This window comes from Lagopus leucura, unplaced genomic scaffold, assembly GCF_019238085.1.
Source record: "Lagopus leucura isolate 7727_CA_CO unplaced genomic scaffold, USGS_WTPT01 Super-Scaffold_100159, whole genome shotgun sequence".
Classification (NCBI taxonomy): Eukaryota; Metazoa; Chordata; class Aves; order Galliformes; family Phasianidae; genus Lagopus; species Lagopus leucura.
Genome location: NW_024962335.1, coordinates 17,914,809 through 17,938,333, shown reverse-complemented (window position 1 = coordinate 17,938,333; position 23,525 = coordinate 17,914,809). Strand labels below are relative to the sequence as shown.

Sequence of the window (23,525 nt, the reverse complement as noted above, 5' to 3'; positions counted from 1 at the left end):
TCATGTGTGGTGTGACTTAAAAAATCAAACATATAAAGACTCATCCCCTCCCCCCCTCCCCCCCCCCCCCCCCCCCCCAAAAAAAAAAAAAGACAGTTTTCTGAAAGAAACTGTGAGTTCACTAGGTCCTGTCAATTGCTTTAATCTCAACATGTCCCGCACCCCAAGATATATAATCTTAATTCAATGTTGTGTTTCTGTGCTGCCCTGTGCAAGTCATTGCAGGTAACAGCTAAGGCCCCTCTCAGCTTTCCATTCAATGTGCTTTGCTAACTGAGCTCCCTAAGCTTCTGATTTAGAGGTTGTTTCTAGGTTTTGTTTGTTTGTTTGTTTTTAACTTCATCCTTCTCTTTTCCTCTGCACGCATCCTTTGGGCTTTGTCCAGCACTCCCATACCTCCTGTGCAGTGGTGGGCCAAGGCTATATAACAGTTGGGCAGCTGCCTAACCTGCGTTCCACATGCTGCTTCTTGCTTCTCTTGGAAGCCCCCAGTATGCCAGAATCATAGAATGGCTTGGGTTGAAGAGACCTCAAAGCCCACCCAGTCCCAACACCATGCAATGTGCAGGGCTGCCACTCATCAGCTCAGGCTGCCCAGGGCCCCATCCAACCTCATCTTGAGTACCTCCAGGGATGGGGCACCCACAGCTTCTATGGGTAGCCTGTGCCAATGCCTCACCACCCTCTGACTGAAAAATTTCCCCAACGTCTAAACTAAACCTTCCCTGTAAACTAAACCCTTCCTCCTGTTTGTAAGCTCTCTTCTAGTACTAGAAGGATGTAGTGAGGTCTCCCTGGAGCCTTCTCTTCTCTTGAAAAGAACAATCCCAGCTTTAAGAGAGGTACCCCACCCCTCTGATCATCTTCATAGCTCTCCTCCAGACCCTACCACCTCCATATCTATCTTGTGTTGGGGGCGGAGGCTTGAATGCAGTGATGCAGGTGGGCCCTCATAAGGACAGAGCATAGGGGGGTTATGTTGGTGCTCCTAGCACTGCTAGCTCTGTTCCCAGCTGTAGTCAAAGCAGCGATCTTGAATGTGCCTATGGCTTTGCCAAGTAGAGATTTCCATGCTGGAGGTATGATGTGGTTTCTGCTTCCTCGATGCATCGCTAGCCTGCCAGATGATTTCATTTCCTTCTTCTGCAACTGTAGCCTGTCCTTTTTGCTTTGTGCTATCCTATCAATCTTTGTGTCAGTGTTAGCTTTGCCAAGAAGGAGCTTAGTGACTGAGATGACCTCATGGCTCACTGCTGCCAAGAGGGTTATTCCCCTTCCCACCACCTTCTGCAGGTGCTGACTTACACGCATCTGATCCTTCAGTGGACCTGGCTGGTTACTTACATGGGCATCCTTTGCTCTCCTTCTGGATACATTATCACCAGCAAAAGAATTTCATTTCTGCTAGGTTTGTTGGCAGGTCTAATGGTTACATCAGCTCTGGCAACGATCAGATGAACGTAGGAAAAGCAGCAAGAGGGGATCTGTGGAGATGGATGCTCCGGGGTCGGAAACCATGTCTGTCTTTCAGTAATAGTTCTCAGGTTGTCGCAACTACTTCCTGCAACCATACTATAATAAGTATTGGCTGGATTATTCCTGTTAAAATTCCACGTCCAGGATGGGATTGTTGGAGTTAGTGACACAGGACTGTTGGTGGTACCTAACACCTAACAGTTAATAAATAACTGCTAGGACAGATTTCCAATTATGGAGTCCCTTGGCCACTTGTATTGCTTTACAGCAGCAGGATAGCAGAGAGACTTGTGGACATATTCCTTAGCACAGAAAATTTAGGGTTAGTTTTTTTAATAGTTGCAACTCCTATTTCCTTTTATTAATGACTGGGAAACTATTCCTGAAATTTCTGCTGCCAGGGAATCTGCTGATAAATGCCTTGTGGTCATCAGCTATCTTTTGTGGTCAAGAACTAAATCAGCTTTTAATTTATCTAATCTGGCATCTGATTGGTTCTCCATGTAGCGTGAGGCCTTTCAGGCAAGATGCTGTGTCATCTCTAGGTACTAGCACATTGGATCAGCCTGAGTAGATGCTATTGGAAGACTTATTTTTATCAAATGTACCTGTATCCCTGTCCCCTTTCCTGCACCCCCAACACTATCCAAAATAAAAGGCTTGCCTGGTAGTACTGAAAAGCATTAATTACATTTTTAGTTTCTCCTCTACTTCCTTATTGATGACATCCCAAATTGATAGTTCCTTTATTTTATCCAGGGATGTTGTCAAATTAGTCTTTTGCTTTTCTCTGGTCTCTTTGCATTTTGGGATTATGCTGGCAATCCTTCAAATGCTCTGAGTTGTGCCAATGTTCCAGGGGATGTTAAATTCAATATTTTTAGTGTAGAGATCATCTTAGCTATTTTGTTAGGTATATATTATGTTCACCTTCAGCAGCATTGTGCTTTCCTCAGTAACAAACTGTAACTTTACTATTGCATCAGTTTAAAAAATGCTTTTTCAAAACATTGTTTGTTCAAATACAGATAACTGGATGCAGAAGTGGAACCAATCAATTTTATCAACTGCTTCAGGTAGGCAGCCACCTGCTTCTTCCCTCACATACTTCTATTTTCCTCTTTTTTATTGCAAGAGTCCTTGGAGTTTGTTGTCTTTTTCTATGTTCTCTTGAGAATAGAAAGACAATATACCATCTAACAGGTCCCTACGCTATGGTGGTGGCAATGGGTAGGTTCTGGACCTTGGCATGGTTGTTAAGTAAAACGTTTGTGAGGGACTAGGTACTGCAGCAGAGATCCAAAGAGTGGGAGAGTATAAAGCTAGCAGTAATCGGTGGTCTGTAGTATAGAAAATTTTCAATCCTTCGTGTTCAGTTTTCCCTGACATTCATCAGGGCAGCTTCCTGTTCTGAAAGGTGTGACAGCTGAGTGTTATGTCAGCCCACTTCTGCTGCAGATGCCCCTTCAAGCAGTAGATGCACGTGAAAGACAGATGCTCAGCGTGAATGAAAGCATGACATACAGAACTCCATGTGGAAAACAAACATTAAGCAAGACACACAAATCTATTAAATACTCATTTTGTTCTCTGAGGGCTTGAGCAGACATGGTGAGTGGGGGTGTATATGGATGTATGCATTAATATAAGATTAGGGCTTCCTGACGGTTTCAAAAGTAGCCTAGCTTGAGTTACACACTATGCAACTATACTGGGAATAGCTAAATAAAACAGCCATTATGTAGCATGCTATGCCATCATGGGAATGCATCATCTTTCCCAGGCCTTTACATTGCAGACACTTTTTGACTTACCACTTTAGGGACTCATTACTGTCAAAGTGTTTCTTCTGAGCTCTAGTAGTGGCCAGTGAGGGTCTCTTTTTTCCAGTATACCATGTTTTGGCACACCAGTATATTGTATACTGTTCCATTTCACTTGTTTTGAGAGGATTGTGCCAATACTTTCTTCTCAGTGCCTTTTTCTTGTTCTTCCAATTCATAGCTTTTAACCCATTGCTTTTTTTTGCTCCTACCTTAATTTAATGTAGGAGAAGCACTGAACTCAAACATCCCAGCAGTAATTGAAGGTATTTGCCTCCAGACCTCTAGCTTCATGTTTATTGTTAGCTCACTGGAGATAAACTAAAGCTGGAAATAACAACGCAGGTCTGAAATTAGCCTTTAAAGAAGAAATTAAAAAAAAAAAAGTGTAAATTTTAGTGTAAGAAGTACAGAAATCCAACTGTAATAATCACTGAACGTATTCCCTGGTATCCAAGTCTCCTCCTTATTTGCACTGTGGCTTGATGTGATGTTGAGGATCCTGCATCCTGTGTTCTGTACGTGACTTCCAAAACTTCGCTTTTCTCACAACAAACCTCTTTCTTTCTGCCAGGATTTCTGTAGTTCACATCAAACCTTGCTTTTATGCTCTTCTGTTCTAGATCTCAGTTCTGTTGTTGATCTTATTATTTTTATCAACCTCTTAAACTTTTTTAAGGCCTCTCATTTGTCTGTTCTGCCTCTTAACATTATCACTGATCTGCACCCAAGCTCTTGTGGAGAGGGTAAAGCAAACTGGCTTCTGCAGGCTTCAGCTGTCCTCCTGCCTCTCCTGTTCACAGTAACGACTCACTATTGTTACCTCCCTGTGGAGTTTTAGACCGTGTTGGTAGTTATAAAGTAATCGGTTGAGAGTGTGTAGGCTTCCCTCCCTGCCAGAGGACCCTGTGTTGATGATTTATTTATCATGTTCACTTTAGAGGGAGCTAGGATCCTTGTCAGTGATCAGGGCTCTGCTGTGCAGTGTAATGGGAAGATGGTCACCGTCTCAGCAAGTCTGCTGCTGATGTGTTGAAGACTTTTACTTTCTTGTGCCAGGAATGTTAGGGACTGTTCAAATGGCAGAGGGTGAGCTGGGACAGGAGTGCAATAGTGCAGCCTTTGAGAAGTGCTGGGCAGCTCAGTAATGGATTTGCACGGCCTACTGCTTGTGCTGCAGCATGTCAGATATTAAAGACCCAAGAGCCAAAGAAACGGGCAATAGTAATGGACTTTCTTTAGTTAGCAGAGAGCAGTGGTTACACACTGCATCTGCTGGCCTGCTGGATAAACAGTTGAAGAAGGAACATGACTGATACAGAAGCTAAGATGCTTCATTAGAATTAGCTCTTCCTGTTGTGTGTTCAACTGCTTCATGGAAAAATAAGACTGCTGCTGTGAGGGTTATGGGTGATCCACACGAGCAGACCACGGAGTGAGCTGTCATATGCTGTGGCACCCAGCAATGCAAATCAGCTCTTTCCCAGGAAAACCATTTTCATGTCAACCTGTACATGAAAATTATTTGACTTGAACGAGTGTTTCCTTATAAAGTTAAGTGAGTTATTTGTAAGGATTGGAGTTTGTGTCATGGAGGAATGGCCAATGGACTTCAGAGCACAGTCAGAAGATGAGATAATGTGCAACAAACATTATTTTAATAATTACCAGGCCAGAAGGAACATGTCAGCTTATAAAGTACACTTCTGTCTGAAAAGCCCAACCGGCTGTTTTACAAGTAATGCACAATACGGCTGCATTTTTCAGTGATTAAAGAAGGAAAATACCTTTCAGTCTGTTTTGCACTGGGTTTAATGCTTTGTGCATACCTACTGTTATTCCTGCCAGTATCAGCTGCCCAGTCCTCTTGTTGTTCAAATGGGTGATTCAAAGCTCTGGGAAACCCCACGTGCTTTTGTTTTGCGTTTAATCTGAGTGGCACTTGGGAGCAAAGCTTGAGTCTAATTTTTTTTTTTTTTTTTTAAGGCAGATTTTGAGTTCAGAGTATCTCCTTGAAGTTTGCTTCTTGTGATCTTTTCATCCAGTGTGTTTGAAATTCTGCTTTTCCTTTGGCTGCCTTTGGCATCAATTCAACTAACTACCTTCTGTTTTGTAGTAGTTATCAACCTTGGCTTGTGGCCCACAATAGCTTATTCAAGCTGGGGATGGTGACTGCCTGCTGAAGCACGCTGAAAGTTGATTAAAATAGTTTTGCTGCTCTTCCTGTCACATGCCTACTCTTGCTAAAGGGTCTTCTGCTATTGCTGAGGTAGGGAATAAAATTTATGCATACACCTTGTCCCTATTCACATTATCTCTTACGCAATGAATTCATGCTATGAAAAGGACTGATCTAGTGCTCCTCCTGTGTCAACTCTTACCAGCCCATGGGTACTTCTTGGAGATGTGAGTAAGGTGCAAAGAAGAGGCTGGGTTTATTTATTTGTATTTCTGCAAGGCTTTGAGCCCGGTTTCTAAACTTGTTGTGTGCAAAGGCTCAAGGGAGGAAGGATCACCTCTTTCTTCCCTAGTAATTAATGATACTGCTCCTTGGTGACCATGGAGTTTTGAACTTTTTCACTAGGGGAGCTCCAGACACCGTTCACTTTAATTCTAGTGGTGTTATGCAGGAAAATACTATGCTCTGAACTTGCATTTTTAAAATATGCGTATGGTAGCTTCTCTCACTTAATCCTGGTGCTTTGCTGCCAGCTCTAGCACTATTTCATGATATAGCAGATTGCCATTTGTTCCCTGAAGCATTCCCATTTCCAGTGGGTCCTTCTATGCTACTTAATGTGTCAGCTTCAACCACCTGCCAGGCTATGGGATCACTCCTCCAGAGGTTTTTGTGCCTCTTGTATCTGCACGATGTGGAAATGAAAAGGAGGGAAAGAAGTGTAATGTAATCATTGTGATGTCTTTGTTTGACACTGGAAATAAAGGAAAAGGAGAGGAACAGAGGAGTGAAAGTCAGAGCAAGTACAGAAAATCAGAGGCAACCTTTCTCCTTGTGGCATCAGAGTACCCCCGGTTCACAAGTCATGGGTGGCAGGCAGGCTCCAGTATTAATTTCAATTTTATTTTAGACTGTCTGGTAATGTACAGTATTATAGCATCTTTTCTGCAATTAAGGGTCAGACAGTGTTGTCATTGTCACCCTCTAGTATAATAGATTATAACTTGCATAAAATAACTAGCTATAAACTGAGATTTTTATGTGAGCTCTTAGTCTGAACCAGCACTTTCCTTATTTCTAATCTGGCATACTTAATTATAGGCGGGTCTGAGAGCACCACAAATTAAGGTTGTGTGATGCTCCCATTATACAACTCTATTTTCAATTGCCTATTACTCTATCAAATTTTAACCAGCTGGGCTTGAAGTTTTCCAGGGCTGAGATTCACCATTGGAAGAATTATTGAAAAATTTCAGATAAAAGTTGCTCCATGATTTCTGAGACAAAGGCTAAAGAAAAATGTTGTTTTACTTGCTTTATTTTTAAGATTGTGTAGTATTTATACTATTTAGAGGTGATACTTGATTTTCATATTAATTTTCCTATGCTTTGACAGAGGTACTCGATATTTGGTGGTAGGAGGTGGTTTGTGTCAGTGGATATATCTTTTGCTTTTCTCTTGCAAGTCTGAGTCAGCTGTAATCCTTCCAAAATTTGCAGTTAGCACACATTCATTGGAATTTCTTTTGTATATATGTAACTTGAAGTTAATATTTCTGGTTCTGCCTTTGCTAAGCATATTCCCACCCTCTGGGAAGCCAGTGCCTGTGTGCAGCTCAGCTTGCTCCAACTGTAGGAACTCAAAACTGTTGCTGGTCCCTTGTGTGATAGCATCAGTGAGGTTTGGGCACAAGGCAGGGAGTCTTGCACCTCTCTATCAGCCCTTTTCCTCTTGGCTTGAGCACACACCTGCATGCAGCACATCCAGGAGGGAATGCTTGAGTTGTAGGAATGTTGTTGTAATGAGAAAGAAGGGGACTTGTGCAAGCAGTCTGACAAAAATGGATTTAAAGAAGGAGGAAGTGGGGTGAGGAGTTGCATGGAGAAGGGTGGGTAGATGAGATGGGCAGAGATGGATTGGGGAATTCTCCCCTTTTGCTGCACTTTCTCCCTGAGGAACTACTGGAGAGGCCATCTGCCTCGCAACTCCTTTGTGTGAAAGACAACCTGCTTCTTCTTTCAGCTCTGCTGTTAGCTCATTTGGCACAGGGCTCTGCTGTGGATCCAGGGTCTGTTGATGACCCCTCGGGATGCAAAGTGATGCAACATGGTGGATTTTTAATGAGCTCTTTAAAAACCTGAGAACTTGCATAGAGAAAGTTGCATTAAAGGCACATTAGTGAGTGAGATTGTAAAGTCAAGCACATGAAAGTTAGGAAATGCCAGAGTGAAGTTGGGCTGTGGAACATTAATTCAGGCACTGTGTACATTTTGAAATGATCTCTGGCTCTCTGATCACATCCATTTCTGGTCTGCATATCTGCAATGTTCTGTGCACTGAATGAATGGTGCCCCCTTGATGTTAACTTGAATAAGTAAATTAAAAAAATAATAATAATAAAATCAATTAATATTCAGTGTAATCATGAGGTCTATGTGCGTTTTTCCAGAACTGTCACAGGGAGGTGAATTGTTCCCACAGTCAGAAGTGTTGAAGTTACAAGGGGGGAAGCCCACTTGGGGAAGCCTGGAGGTTTGTTCCGGAAGCACTTTGTTTTGGCAGGTCTGACAAAAAGAGAAAGCCCTGTGTTCCACACCTCACCTTCAACCAAGAAAGTCCTCTCAGGCTTGGAGGCATTGAGTAGCACTGAGCCTCTGGGAGTAGTTTTGTCCTTTTCTTCTCCCTGGCAGGGTGCAAGGCTATGCAGGCTTTATGCCCACTGGATGTACTGCTGCCCCTGAGGAATGTGGTGCTACACCTCAGCTCCAGGGCTCATTGCTGCTGTCAGGGAACTGACATCAAGAGAGCTGCCAGGTAAACCACAATGGCATGGATTTAAAATAGCTCTGAAAGACAGCTGAGGTATGAGTGCACTTTTGGGAATATGACAGCTCTCATGGCCTGGAGATGGTATCATTCTCATGTGGGCATCACAATATCGATGTGAAGAAAGGTTGGGAAGAGGAAATTGGTGCTTAAGGAAGCTATGGTACCCATGGCTTCTGGAAACAAAAGGAAGGCCAATTCTGTGGTTAAGGCAGTGAGCTTAGAGGGCTCAGCTCAGCTATCAGCTCTTACTCAGGTTTCCTGTGGATATTTGTTATGGTCCCCCATGTGCATTAAACCCCAGATCTGTTGTGGACACTCTTCCTTCATGTCCACACAGGATGGAGGTCCCACCTCCTTTACCAGAGATATTGTAGAGATGTAAGGATGCAACTGCTGTTGACCTCCATCATTTTGTTTAAAAACGTTGAGCTCACAATGAAGGGATGAGGCTATGGATTTATGACTTGTTCATTTGTTCTTTATTTGGAAAAGTCAATGCCCAGTGTGAAGGGGCTGCACTCTGAGAAGTGATGAAATATTGTCATTGGCCTGCTGTACAGACCATCTGTCTCTCCCTGGGCTTCTTTGGAGCATGGTAAAGCGTGTTGCTTTTCTGTATGGTCTTTTTATTTATTTATTTATTTATTTCCTCTCATTTAATTGGCCTTAGTTCACTCCTTTTGTTTGTTTGTGGTTTTTTTTTTTTTTTTTTTTTTTTTTTTTTTTTTTTTTAATCAAAGCAACTTTAAACACACTGTGACAACCTGCAGCCTTATTGCATTTAGTCCCTTGAGCCTATCAGGTCTCTTATGATAAGAGACACTAAAAGAATTGTTCAGCAGACCAGAACAGTATGGATTAAAAAAGGATTGATAGCAGATAGATGAAGGATAAATATGATACTGGGCATAGAATTTGGCCTTTCCTGCACATTATTTCATTAAAGCACTTGCTAATGCACCAGGAATAATAATCCTATGGTCATTTTTGTTTCACAGCTGGAAAACATCTGCCCCCGTGTGTAATGTCTGTCTTATTCTTGTGCAATTATGTCAAAATCCCAACGTGGGGAGTGCAGACAAGAGATTAAGAAGAGCAAGCATCATGTGGAAGCTCTTATTATCTCTAGAACTGGTATTATAGCCCCACAAATTCATAAAAGTATTGGTTTTTTGCAATTGAAAGTGAAATTGCAGTACTCAGCTTTATCTCAAGCTGGCTAAAGACTCTTTTGAAGCTTACCTTTAGCATATACTGAAACGTTACTTGTGGATTATTTATTTATACGAGCAGTAGTTGTTTTTTCCTCTGAGATGAATACTCTACACATCCATATATATTTCCTTTCAGCAGAATTCTTCATTTTCACTAGAGCAACTGCTGGGTAACAGCAAAGGGCAATTTGGTAGCCTTTGACCACAGTCGGTAGAACAGGTTATAAGAAAGAGTTAATTTCCTCAATTTTCGGTCTTCTGCTTCAGTGCTTAAGTCTTGTGGGGATGGATAGCTGACTTTCTAAAATTCTATTTTATTTTTCCTGTGAGTTCAGTTGCTGGAGGTGATAGTGAGAGGTGGTACCCACATTGGCTGCGATGCACATTGGAATACTCACTTTCAAAACGAGTTTTCTTTGTGTTCCTCTGTTGGGACTGAATAATGCTTTCCTATATCGTTTGTCCCGAGCATGAGATGAGAGTAAAGACTTGTCTGATGGCAGCTCTCCAGTGATCTTGATGCAGTATCCATAATGCAGAAATTCCCAGAGAGGGCTAAGAGCAGAAACTCTGACTCTACCACCAGCCCAGGGATGATATCAGTGTCTTGGTGAAACTGTACTTTCTAGGCAGGGCTCCAAGGAAGAACTTACACATTTTATGAGCCATCATGATAATGTTTGGGAGGCTACCATACTATTTTGTATATTATCAGTTCTTTGAGCAAAACTACATCCTAGTGTTAAGTGGGATCTAGTGGGATCATGCCAAATGGGTGAAAAATGCATGATTATCTCTTACTTGGCAGGTATGATTTCCATTATTTCAACTTTGTTTTCCCACACAGTCTTCCAAAATAACACATCTCCTAGCTTCCAACAGTGAGATTAAAAAACATCACTTTTTTTCTCCCCTCCCCTCTGTGTGTCCTAGTTTATAGCTTGCAGATATTATTAGGTTGTGCATTACTTAGATGTAGAAGGAATGACGCATTTTCTATTGAGAGAGAGATTTGGGGTGGTTTCAATGGTATGTTGAACTCTGATGCACATTTGGCAACTCATGAATGATTTCTGCTGTACAAATTGATTGCGCTTAATGGTAGATTGTGTAATACTTTTTCTTGCAGTACTGATCAATACTGGATTGCTGGAGCAGATAGCTTGTTCTGTCACACACATATTCATCATAACTTCTAATAATTATCTGTTCATTTTAATTCCTTCTCCTTATTTTTTATACATTGTCTTCTAGCAGAAAGTTTGTGTTTCATGTTGCTTAAGTCACTCTTGCTGGTCTACAGAAATGTATTTGGTGTGCTGACTTTCTCTTAACAGTTGTGTTTAATCTACACAGAAAACATCCAGCTTTGTGAGGCCATTTGTATATCTTTAAAGAATTATTGAATTGTTTATTGATCCATTTCATTACTGCTGTTCTTCTGCTTTCTGTTGATGTGTTGTCACTTTGTTCAAAATATGCCAAGATTTTAAATGACTAGTTGTGCAGGAAGCCCTACATATGTAAACATTATGGTATATTTCTCCTTTGAGTGAGAATATGCTAGGTTGTCCAGTTAATATTGCTGCCACTGGAGTCTTATTCTTTATCTACCTCTCCCTTTACACAAAACTCCTGCCTGCCATCGTCTTTAGAAAAGCAGAGTCTGAAGTTTCATCTGTTAGGTTTTGTAACAGTATGATCTCTTAGGCTGCCAGAAGTTTACAGACCAGTTCCCTGCTTACAAAAATATTTTTTTCTCTCCTTTCCTTTAATCTTTTCTCTCTTTTGTATTTGTTAAATTCACAAAATAAGTCCTTGTTGATTTTTCTTTAATTTTATTTAATCCCATTTTTTTGGTAGCTTTTTGAGTGTCTAGAATAGACAGGATCCTGTGGCAAACAAAAGAGTTCCATAGTTAGAATATTGATTATTTGGAAAAGCGCTTCATTTTAATCCTGCCACCTGAATATTTATTTGTTGTCTCTGGCTTTTTTTTAGTTTGGTTATTTATTTATAGCAATGATGAGTAATAATTCTTTATTTATCCTCTCTAAGTTATGCAGGATCTTAAATGTATTTGTCATGCTGCATCATTTGCTTCTTTTTCCAATATTATAGGATGGATATCTATTCCTGGTACGGAAGTTACTCTCCGTCATTGGCCATTTAGGTTACCTTTCAGTATCTCTTCTATTTTTAGATTGTTTTAGATGAAATATCAGAACTACAGGTGACATTTAACAGGAAAAGTGGAAATGTATGTTTTCAAGTAATAAAAATAGTGTAAATCTTTGGAGTTTTTTTCCTTTTATCTTTTCTTGCAAATCCTCTTCATCTTAGGGAAATACAAGTAGTTCTTGACTTGTCCTTTCTGTTTGCTAGTCTGCTGGCTGGTCTTCCGTTGGTGTGCTCACATAGAAACAGTATTTTTTATTTTGGAAGTTGCCTGATAACGGATACATGTTTGGGATATATTAACACACAGAGCATCAGATTGAGAAATAAGACTTCCTGCTGGTGATGAGGCAGATTCATAACTGTTTCATTTAGATGTCCAGCTTCTTCTGTCACAGGTTACCTAGTATTGTGGTGGATGTCCTGTCCCTGGAGGCTTTCAAGGTAAGGCTGGATCAGTCCCTGGGCAGCCTGGTCTAGCTGTGGTGTCTGTGTGCATTGCAGGGGAGTTGGACTAGATGGCCTTCAGAGGTTCCTTCCAACTCTAAGGATTCTGTAATTCTATGATTCTTGAGGTGAATACATGTGACTCCCCACCAGGCAATCCTGCCTGTTTGCACTCCTCCAGCTTCTAGCCTACCTCCTCTTCCAGCAACAAAATCTGGCCGCTCTTCTTCCTGCGTTCTTCATGCACAGCTCTGCAAGCAGCTGGCCAAATGTGTGTCATGGGTGTGCTGAGTAGCTGAATCACATAAATTAGCCCCTTCTAGTTATCAGTCTCGTCTGGCTGAAGAGGCAAAGCCTCTGCCATGAAGCTGTCACATTGCTGATGTTCATTTCGTGTTACACAGTACAGATTTTTTTTTCTTTTTTTTTTTTTTTTTAACTCCCCTCCCTTCCCCACCAAATCTCCTCTTTTTCCTCCTCCCACCCCCTCAAATTGGTGGGCAGGAGCTGAAATGTGGCAGAGATAAGGGAAGGAATTAAGCTCTTAAAATGATGCCTGTGTAATATTAAATCTTTCTGTGCGTGCGGCATAGTCTGTCCTTCATACTCTTTTCTGCAAAACTACAGATATTTCAATAATGCCAGAAATATGCTGAAGTCTCAGCAGTATAGAGCTGTATGTATTTATTAATGAGATTTTTTTTTTTTTTTTCCTGCTGACCCTGCCCTTTTGTTGGTGTACTTCGGAGTGTAGTTTGACTACTGTCCTTCTGTTTCCCATCTCATTGTAAGCCCCGCTTCCCTGCCTTTTGAAAACCTGCTTCCAGTGCAGCTGAATAAAAAGCATCAGAGAAAACTCTTAGAAGGAAAAAGGAAAGCAAATCCTTGGTACGGAGCTGCCAGTCCAGTTCAGAAGCTGACAAAGATGGGCTGCTCGTCTGAGCACAAACAGTCCTCAGAGCCCAGGTGTGCTTCTTGTCCTGTAAGCCTGGCTGCTGAGCTTTGAGCGCTACTCTCCTTAGCTCTGCTTCCTTCTAAGTATTTGCAGATCACATCAATTAATTGGTGCAGTGTAAGATTCTTTTACGTTTGTGTTTCAGTTTGCAGTACAGGCAGATCAGGAGTGTACAATGTCCACTCTACAGTGAAATGAGCAGTTAGCTCCAGCTCTGTTTTGTAACTTGTCACATATTCCACATTGAAAACATCCAGCAAAAAGTGCTGCAAAACTGACTGGTTTCCATTCAGATAGGTTTTCATCTCTTCTGCTGTTTACATACAGAAGATGAGGGCTTTGCTGTGACACAAAGGCACTTTAGGCAGATTTCAAACAGCAGCAAAAAAATCCTCTCTTTGGGGAAGAAAATGCATCGTGTAGGCTGCTTGTCATTTTGATGTTAGAATGTGTTCTTTTTCCCCAAGCATGTCAGCTATTTCAATTTAAAATAAAATAATAAAAAACTTTTAAAAAACAGTTAAGTAGGCTGAAAAGTCAATAATATATATAAAAACTATAATAAATGTTGACTTCTGTGCCTTTTTTCCTCAAAATATCCTCTAATACTGAAGTAGTGTTTTGACACAGACTGAAGACATCCTTTCTATTCAGGTTTACGTTTGAAAAAGTTTCTGCTGCCTCGGTGAAAGAACATGATTGCTATTTAAAAATAATCGTATCTGTATGTTCCGATTGAATTTCTATAAAGTATCTTCCACAAAAGAAAATCCATTAAAAAAATTGGTATTATGCTGCAGGAAATCTTCTCAAGAAATTGAAATACAAAAAGCTACTCACTAGTTACTTAAGTCCCATTCTGTTTTGTTGGTCAAATTAGATTTAACACTCTTAATTTCCTATGTTTCTTTTTCTAGATGCATTTTTTTTCCCACCTGCTGGAGGGAAGAACCCTTTTCCAACACCGACTCCTTCCTCTCCTCCATCCTCCCCACTCCCCAAGATTTGTGTATTATTTACCCATTTGATTAAAGCCTGCATTATTTCAAATGAGGCATATGTAGTTTATAGGATATGAAAGCAGAGGTGTTCAAGTTGTAGCAGTGGGTTAGCACAGTATTCAGAGCCAAGGCTGTCAGCTGGGCTTCATAGGGGAGTCAGCTCACTGGGATCTGAGGGCACTGTTCTTGACTGTGTCTCTATTATGTAATTCAGATGAATTGTAGAAGTCAGTAGCCTAAAGCAGCTGATACCATGACCCCTACACTATATTCAGTTCATGGTTTTTAATTTCATTTATTTAATTTGATTCCCCAGTCCCACCATCTCTGTGGTTCAAAGCTAAAGGACCACTTAGTAGTTCAGAACTGCCCTGTTAGGAGGGGCTCTGCTCTCATACTTCACCTTTCTCTCAAAGAAGTGTGGTTTGTAGATACCAAAACTGCACTGGATGTGGAAATATCATGGAGTGAGTGGGAACAGCTGTGAGAGTGCTTTAAAATTGTTATTGCTCTGAGCTGGGGTGCTAATCAAGATACTGTCTTTATTAATCTTAATGATCTTTTGCACAGGTCCTCCTGGTGATAGTGTTCATCATGATAACAATCGGTATTAATGTGTCTTTGGCTAATCAAAACTGCTGCTGTCAGCTCCTGCACTTACAGGTTTCACTACCTGAAATCCGCTGACTTAAACTCATTGTGTGTATTAAGAAAGAAGGGGAAGAAGGTTTTGGGGTTGCTTCCTCCCCTACCTGGGATTGTCTCTGTTGACGTGCCACAATTCCATCTGAAACAAGGGATGCATGAAGCTTTTCAGTCTGTGTTTTGTTTCCCTGTGTGTGGTTGTTTTTTTTTTTTTTTTTTAATCTTTGTTTAATTTGCTGACTGGCAGCTGGAAAATCACTTGATCAGCATATCTGGCCCAAATACTAGGCTTGACTTGGAAACACTGACAGTGTCTTGGCTCACTCACAACTGTGACTGGTTTGAATTCCTGTTCTGTTCCTGTATAGGTAGTGGTGATGGAAGAAGAAGAAAATAATCATGTGAAGATCTATTTTGCTTATTTCCCAGCTGTGCCTCAATAGCCAAAACCCCAGTTCCCATTTCAGTCTCGCCATAATCTCACATCACTTTAATGATTCACTTACAATGCACTTATGGTGATCTTTGACGTCCATTCCGACCCAAGGCATACTGTGATTCTAAAAGACCTCTCAGGGGAAGAGGAGTAGCTATTCTGAGTGCCCAGTTTGCAGGCCTGTGTTTAAGTCCCTTCATTCTTCTGCCCTCTCAGAAGTGCTGGTTCCTGTGTCTCAAGGAGCAATGTCACCAATCTGACGGTTCTCTTTGGCCAACACTGAAAGTGTTTTCTCCTTCTCTGAACTCAGGGAAGCCTCCTGAACAAATTAGTGTGGGAAGCTTTATCATGACAAGGTTAAAAATTAACTTACTGCCTTATCTTTTCCAGGTATTCCACCTCAGCCTTCTCCAAACTAAGCAAAGTGGGAATCAGACATCCCCCACCACTTCCCTTCATTGGAAACCTGCTCTTTTTCCGTGAGGTAATAAATGGCTTCATTTGTATCTACCCAAAATGGTGGGAAGAGTGACTAGGAAGTAGGAGGAATTGAAGGGGATCCTATGTTCAGTACTACCATCTCTGTAAGCATCTCCCTCCGGAAAGAACAAGGAAAACATGTTCTTTTGAGCAAATCTCAAAACAGTAGGAACAGTTGTATGCAAACAGCACTAATTTCAGGGTAAAATAAACTTGAGGGGAAAGAAAATGCATAAGCTCCTGAAGTTAATTACTTGAGCTTTTCCAAGAAAGTTCATGCACTCAATGAAACAAACTTAGTTATGTGAATAGAGCAGATTATATTAACTAGCCCCAACTGGTTTATTCTGAGTGGTTTTGGCTCACATGACCTTTCTATTTGTTTGGGTTTTTGCTGATGGTACACATTTATTTTAAAGCTTGTAATGTTTCTTGCTTCTAAGCAGCAACTAGAGTCAGAGATCACTGGATGCTATTGCTCTGTGCTCTGGATATTGCCTTCCTGGACTGGGAGGGAAGTACTGTAGATTCTGCCATCAGATTTAATTCACTTACACTTCTCTCCCTTCACCTCCTGTTAGTCTGTTCACGCTGATCTGTTCTGTTTATTGCTTAGCATCTGTAATGCTTCTGATTGTCCACATGCTGTCAATAATGAGGAGCTGCCATTTTTCTGGTTGGACTCCAGTGGCAATTCTGAGTCAGGGCTTGAAATAGTGATTGAGCACCTGGTGGGAAGGCAGAGCCAGCCCAGGGGAGTTCAGTGCAATGCACCTGACTTACCAGAAGGGCTGGAGCCAGAATTTACCCTTTCCCAGACTTCATTTAGGGGTTGGCAGTGGAGGCGAGGATGTATAGCTACAGATGCCTGTGTACCTGAAGCTTTCTGAAGATAAGCAGCTTCTTTTCTTTATTTCTGTGCCCACAGCTGTTGTATGAGCAAGTCCTCATTTGCTCCAGCTTAAGACCTTGTCATGCTGCTGTCACTGCTGTGCTTTCCATTGTGTTACAGACTTCTACAATAAAGCCTCCCAGATGTGTCTGTTTCATTCCAACAACTTTTCAGGAAATCTGGGCTAACTCCAGCTGCAGCCCAATATCCTGTTTTAAGTGCATAGTCATCAATATCCATGCTGAGATTTGAATTATTAATGAGAATGTAGTGCCTCTTACCTTGGTCTTCATGGTGATTGTTCTGTCGATATCTGACTCATTATTAGGTAAAACCCACTTAAATACCAGTTTTACATGTACATCTGATTTCATTTATAAAATAGCATAAAAAGTGGACTTACATCCTCTTCATTCATTTGAATTGAATTGATAGGATGACTCTGAGATATAGAGGATGCCAATCGTACAGAATATAGACCAGTTCACCCTCATTGTTCTGGTTAAAAATCAGCTGGATGGGATGAAGTGACTCATTCTTTGGTGGCAAAATCCTGTTAATATTAGTCACCTGCTAGCACTTGCTGTAGGAAAAGCTGCCTAAGTTATTTTGTTATGCTGTAGATAGGCAATCATGTCTTGAAGTACTAAAGAATGCCAGACAGGATTTTTGAGCAGTTGAGTGATGATACAAGAACTTGAGACCCACTGGGCTGTGTGTCCAGCACTACAGTGTTTTATAGCCAGTAGAAACAGGAAGGGATGAATCTAGTCTCTTTGTAATCTTCCTTTTCTCATATTTTGCCATGTCTTCTGGACTTGTACTTGTGGCTACTTGTTTAGCAGTAGTACTCACAGCAACGTGCTGGAAAGAGGAAGGCTGCCGTTATTCTGCTGGCTATTCTCCAGCAGAGCATTTTCTGTAAAACCTGTCTCCTTAATGTAGGCAGTAGAGGACAGCTTCTGCTTTCCTTTGGTGGATAGCTGCTGCATCCCATCTTCCTCAGGGCTGGAGCAGGTTTTAGAGACTTAGCTGCCAATGGGACAGTGGTGCAAGAGCAGTAGTTTCCTGTACCATTAAGAAGTTTTTTCACTTGCTTGTTCGCACAGCAATGTCTTTTCACCAAACTGGCTTTTTAAAGGACTTCTCTTAAGAGGCCAGCTCCTTCTCTTGTTGTATCACCAATGTCATGCATGGAAGAATGCAAGCCACAATCCTACTAAAAGAAGCTTTCAGCCCACGACCCACTTGTATCAGAGGCATTCATGAATGGTGGCAAGAGTAATGAATTCTCATGTGATGTACAGGAATCTGCATATGTGAAACCTGTGCATTTCTAGTTGAATTTGGTCTACAAATCAGTGCATGTTGAAAACCTCTGTACGTGAATGAAAATTAGAAATCAAAACACTTGAACAAATATAGCAAAGAGTGTGCTCATCTTGACACTGTGAACTCTCCTTCTAGAATCATCCCTAGAAATTAAAGGGGAAAAATGGAGGAACAAGGTGAGTCCCTCTAATGTAACCAAGTAAATCTCAGACTTGGGGATTTAAGAAAAAATTACCCAAACCTCTTGGCAAAATTGTAGTAATAAGCGCTTTTTTCATCTTGTAATGGCATAAATTCAAGAACTGTCTTTGTTTTTCCCTTGCTTACATGGGTGTGAATCAGTTTTACAGATGCTAGTGAGCATTCTTATTTTATTCTACCATATATGTTAACAGAACATTAGGACTTATGGTTCTTTGCTATCATTATTATTCTGTAAGCGAGCCTGAAAATGAATAAATGCTACAAGCAGGATTTGACCAGTGGAGCTGGATTGAGGTTTTTAATAAACTTTGAAATGTATTTTAAATGAGAAAATGTCTTCTCTATGAGATTTTATTTTTAAGACTCATTTTTTCTTTAAAAAAATAAATTGCCTGAAAGAAGAGTTGCTATAATGTAATGTCTCTAAAAAAGGAAGAGGAAGTGCTGAAAGTTAAGGGGATAGGGGAAAGGCAACAAGAAAGGCCTATTTCCATCACAGAGAAGTAGACTTTAACAGCTGATCTGGGGAAAACAATGTTGTTTTACTGTATGTTGCCACTTTTCTCTCAAGTACAATAGAGTGAGATAATTGCACCCTGAATCTAAAACATATCCCCGTTAATCAGCTTATCTAAAAAATGAGAAGATATGAAATTACTGCAGTTCTGCAGCTGGGAAATCATCTGAGTCTAAGGTATTAGATTAAAAATTTTTCCGTTGCACGAGAACAATTTGTGGTGGGTAGGTCTGATGTAATAGTAAATATGATTAGACTGTTCAAAAAAAGCAGCATGTTCAGTTTTCCCAGTAACTGAGCAGACTTGCAGCAGACAGACCAGTGTTTTGTTAGGAGCTCCTGACTGTTCCCCTATCTCTCCATGTACTGTATTTTTCTTACCAATCTGGAAAACTGCTTTTTTACCTTCTTCATAAAACAGGAGGCACAAAGGTATGCACAGCATGGGCTTTTTATATATACATATACAAGTGTATAAGTGAGAAAGGCAGGTTGCAGAAATACTAAGCAGAACTGTCCTGTTAATTTGCAGGGTAAATATTTTACTATGCAACAAATGCACTGAAAATGGAGCACACACATGCTGTGTTACCCTTCCTCCTGAAGAAACACAGTGAACACTGGACCTGTTGCTATGGCTCTGCTGTGCCTTTCTCCCCATTTCTCATCTCTTAGAAGGCAGCTATGCTGTTGTTAAATGCCACAGGCGCTGACATTTGAGCAGCTTAGGGCCTGGTACTGTAACTGTACTCAGTCCAGCCTCAGAGCAGTGCCCTATTGCAGCCAGGAGCTCGCTGGTCTGCTTTTTTGGGGTGCACCTTGGCTGCCTTGTTTGGGTACTTGGCAGGAAGGTACATGGCTGTGCCCTGTATGTGGCTGGGTGATACGCATTGGGTCCGTGTTGGCATGAACGCGTGTTGCTCTCCTCCTATTGCTCCTAGCAAGCTCCAGCGATGCTTTGGTCTGGCTGCTTGTGTCCATGCCTTGCATTTTAATGAAGGCCATCGCTCTCTTTAGCCCCTCTCTGCTTGGACAGGATACTCTTTGTTTACTCTGTTTATTTCTGTCTGGCCTACTTGTGGATCCTGGGCTATCCTGACGCTGCCCACTTCTGCTGAATGAGAGTGGGGGCTGTGTGGTTCTTTGTTGTGCCTTCAGTTTGGGATCTGCTTGGGCCATGTTGTTTTACAGCTGGCGGGTAGGAGTGGACAAGGGGGGAATGTAGCAAGGAAGCAGAGAGCAAACATCACCTTTTTCCCTCGGGCATCCCTTTGACTGGGAAGTAAAGAAAAATAAAAGGCTGACTCCTTGCAGGAATGAAATGAGCCTTGTGCCTAATTTTCAGCCTAGAAAGCAGTGTCTCAGTGCTGCAGCATTTACTCTTCTGGAATTTAATGACACAGCATGCAAACCCAAGCAAGGTTGGAGAAAGGCAAAAGGTGGGTGGGGGAGGAAGAGAAGGAAGACAAGAGGGAGGAAGAGGAGCTCTCAGACTATGAACCTGGATTTAATTACAATAATAATGTGGCTTACACTGACAGTGAAAGCTTACATATGGCTTTGTGCTGCTTTGCACAGATAAGCAGGATAAGGGAGCATGTGCTTTGCCACTTGGTGGCTATCTACACGGAACTAGCAAGGGTGACCATGACATTGGTGACCAGCCTGGTATATCTCCTCTAACTGTGCACATGTACTGTGGATTTTGATCATCTATACCTCATGGGTGCTTTGGGTTGTCTTCATGTCCTGGGAAAACTCCTCTTAACTGGGAGGCCTGTTTGTGTGTTCATGTTAAAAGAAATGCACCATGTGGTGTAGATCTGAACCTAGCCACTTTGCAGCCTGCAACATGACAGAAAACTTGGGATTAGATGAGTTTTTATGTGTGTATTCACGTGTTTGTAAGCTGTTTGTACAGTCTCTCTCCACTTCAAATATATATATTTTCCTAGTTTCAGCTGATAATCTCTGCCACCTTCTTTGATCAGATATTAGCATTGTCAGATTACCTGACAAAGTCAGAATAGTACCTGGTTGTTGGAACCTAATGCAGAAGGATGAGACATGGCAATTAACTGACCGAATGCCATAGGCACCCTTCAGCAAGAGTACAGCCTCTGCTTTCTCAGAATGGCTTTGGACAAAGCTGTGCTAAGGCTCATACCAGCTACTTACCACGCCTATGCAGCCTCAGCAGGGAGAGCCTGTGGGGGAGCAGTGCATACTCCTCAGACAGACTTACGTACAGACTTGGTATCCTTGACATTCCTGCACTTAATGTATCTGATAGCTATGTTCATGAAGTATTCCTGATATGACATCAACAGATTCTCCGTAAATAACCTCTATCGAAGCTGGAGACAGTATTATGAGGCACAAAGCAACTGGCAGGTCTTATGTGATGGAAAAAAAGGTGAATCATTGCTGCTTTGCTGGTACGTAATGGTGACCCAAGGGTAGTGGTTGTGAAACATGCTTTTGCTTTCTTGAAATATTTTTTTCTTTTGAAAGAAGAAAGATCTGAGCTTTGCCTTTTGTAGTCCAAAGAACAGTTTATTGCTGTGTACCTTCTGCCTGCCCTACTGCTGTTCTGTTTGCAGTACTGCAGACAGCTGGGTAAATGTCTCCTATAGAAACAGTGGAGTAAGTTGCCTTTCAAAGGAGATGAAGATTTCATTCATGAGCAACATCATTTCTTTGGTATTCTCTTAGCTATACTTTGGCAGTTTCTTTTGGCATACTTTATTCTCACTTGAGGTAAGGAGGAAAGGCTGTGGCAACTGCTATCTATGTGCAGAGGGCTTTAACAACTATGTGGAAGAGGGTTTTTTTCAATAGCATCACAGCAAAGTGAGGGAGTTTTTTTTTTTTTTCAATCATGTTCCTAGCTTTCCCCAGACTCCCAGAGTGCTTTTGGGCAAGTCTGACTGGGGAAAAGTTTTTTATTTTCTGGATAAGCAAAGCTCCATCTTTTATTTCACCTTTTGCTTCTTTTTACCTGCCTGCAAAATTACTAGCATGGATGATGTTCTGGTACATATGTCCTGCTTTGTCATCTGTTTATGGTGAAACTCTTTGTTCAGTGCCTAAGTGACTTATTTGGGGACATTCTCTGGTAGATTTTGGGAGACTAATGTTACTGCTCTCTTTAAAAGAGTGGACAGTTTGAAGGCTAGAAGAAATTGAAATGATCTGACAATAGATGAAGAGCAAATAGAATTGCGAATTGCTGGCAGGCCTGAGCTCTGGTCTGAAGATATCTGAACAAGGTTAATTTACAAGATCGTCATGATTCTTTGTGATTTCATTCCATTCTTGATAGAAATCCATTGCTCCTTGATTTTTTATTTATTTATTTATTTATTTATTTATTTATTTATTTATTTTTGGTGGCAGCAGAGAAATGGCTACCCGATATCCATTTGAGTAGAGGTCTGCATCATTTAAATGACATGTAGCTGCTGGGAGTGATGTAGGGGAAGTTTGCCATGTATTGTGCTTCTTGGAGACTATATTTGCATGTTAATCACAGAAAAGTCCTGAGTATTATCAATACCCTACTCTTTAAGCAATGCATGCTGTTGAATTAAAGCTAGCTCTGGCATGCAGTGTAGCAACAATGGACATAAAACAGCTGTGCTCCACAATAGTTAAGAGAATTAAGATGTGGAATTTCGTGGTAGCAGCATAGCTGGAATTTGCCTTGAACTCCAAAATCATGCAAGTCATGCTCTTCACCTTGAAGAGCACTCAGTGGTGATATGACTGAACAAGCTATTGTAGTGAACTTCACAGTCTTCTGCACATGGTCTTAAAGTGGAGACATTTCTTAGGCCTCATTGTCTTCTGTTGAGTTTTGGCTACGTTCACATCAGTGCAGCACTGGCTTGGAGAAAGTAGGATTGAAATAAATGCCAAATGTATTACTCCTTGAAATTAAAACAGAAAGCAGTAGACTCAGTAGTGCAGTGAATTAGAGCAGTCTCTGTTTTGTTACCTGTAAATCTGGAATTTAGTGGCATCATATGCTACTCAACTTTTTATTCTGATGCATAGAAATCTATATTCAGAAAAAGAAGTTCTATGTCAGCAGCATCAGTACTTTTTATAATAGTGGCCAGGTATCAGCTATAATGCTAAAATTGTAGCCAGCTCAGATTGGTTGTTGAGAACAGTCGTTATCCATGAGCCAACAAATTTAGCTGAGTCTTAACTTCATGAGCAGTGTCTAAATGCATTAGCCATATGCTCCTCAGCATATGGGTAAATATATAACAATTTATTTTCATTAGGGTTTTCTTACAAGTGCTGCTAACCCAAGCTCCACTAGAAACATTTACAACATGACAAGTGTCTTCAGATAAGAAGCTGGCCTTCTGTACATCAAGACATCCTGAAAGGGTAGTAAACAAATACTTCCTCCTTTCTTTCCTTGAAGTAGGAAGGTACAGCTGCTGTAAGTCTGATCTACTGTAACTAGCTGGGCTTGGTTTTGTATTGGAGTGAGTAATACAAGGCTTTGCAGAGCTGTCTGTTCAAACATGTGCTGCTAAATCCCCAGTATTAATTGTGTACTGCCTTCTAGCTGCCTACTGTGAACTTTGGGTGATGTTCTCTTCTTGTGGCTTTATCTGAATGTAGGATTTATGACCTACTGGGTTTCTTACCCTTCCTCTCTTCCTCTAGAAGATAGCGGATGAAATCTAGCTTTCCCAAGGAGGATCTGAATGGGAAATTAGGTCTCAGTCTTGGCTTAAATGATCAAATGAATGCAGTGTAGGGAGAGTACTGTAGGTTTGGGTTCTGGGACAGAGCCATGAGGGCTTAAGTAGCAGCATATGTGATACTGGTGTAAAGCAGCTGTTGCTGTTCTGCTGGTGTTTTTTGGTCTGTGTTTTTTTTTTTTTTTTTTT

At 41.2% G+C, this 23,525-nt stretch overlaps 1 protein-coding gene across 3 annotated transcripts in view; it reads left to right on the top strand.

The window, feature by feature from the left end:
* The window catches only part of TBXAS1 (thromboxane A synthase 1), a 235,238-nt gene that overhangs the window by 38,712 nt on the left and 173,001 nt on the right, over nucleotides 1–23,525 (top strand). For all 3 annotated transcript variants that reach the window (XM_042889527.1, XM_042889526.1, XM_042889528.1), the window contains exon 3: nucleotides 15,575–15,668. In XM_042889527.1, the coding sequence (XP_042745461.1) occupies nucleotides 15,575–15,668 (94 nt within the window). The remainder of the gene's footprint in view (nucleotides 1–15,574; nucleotides 15,669–23,525) is intronic.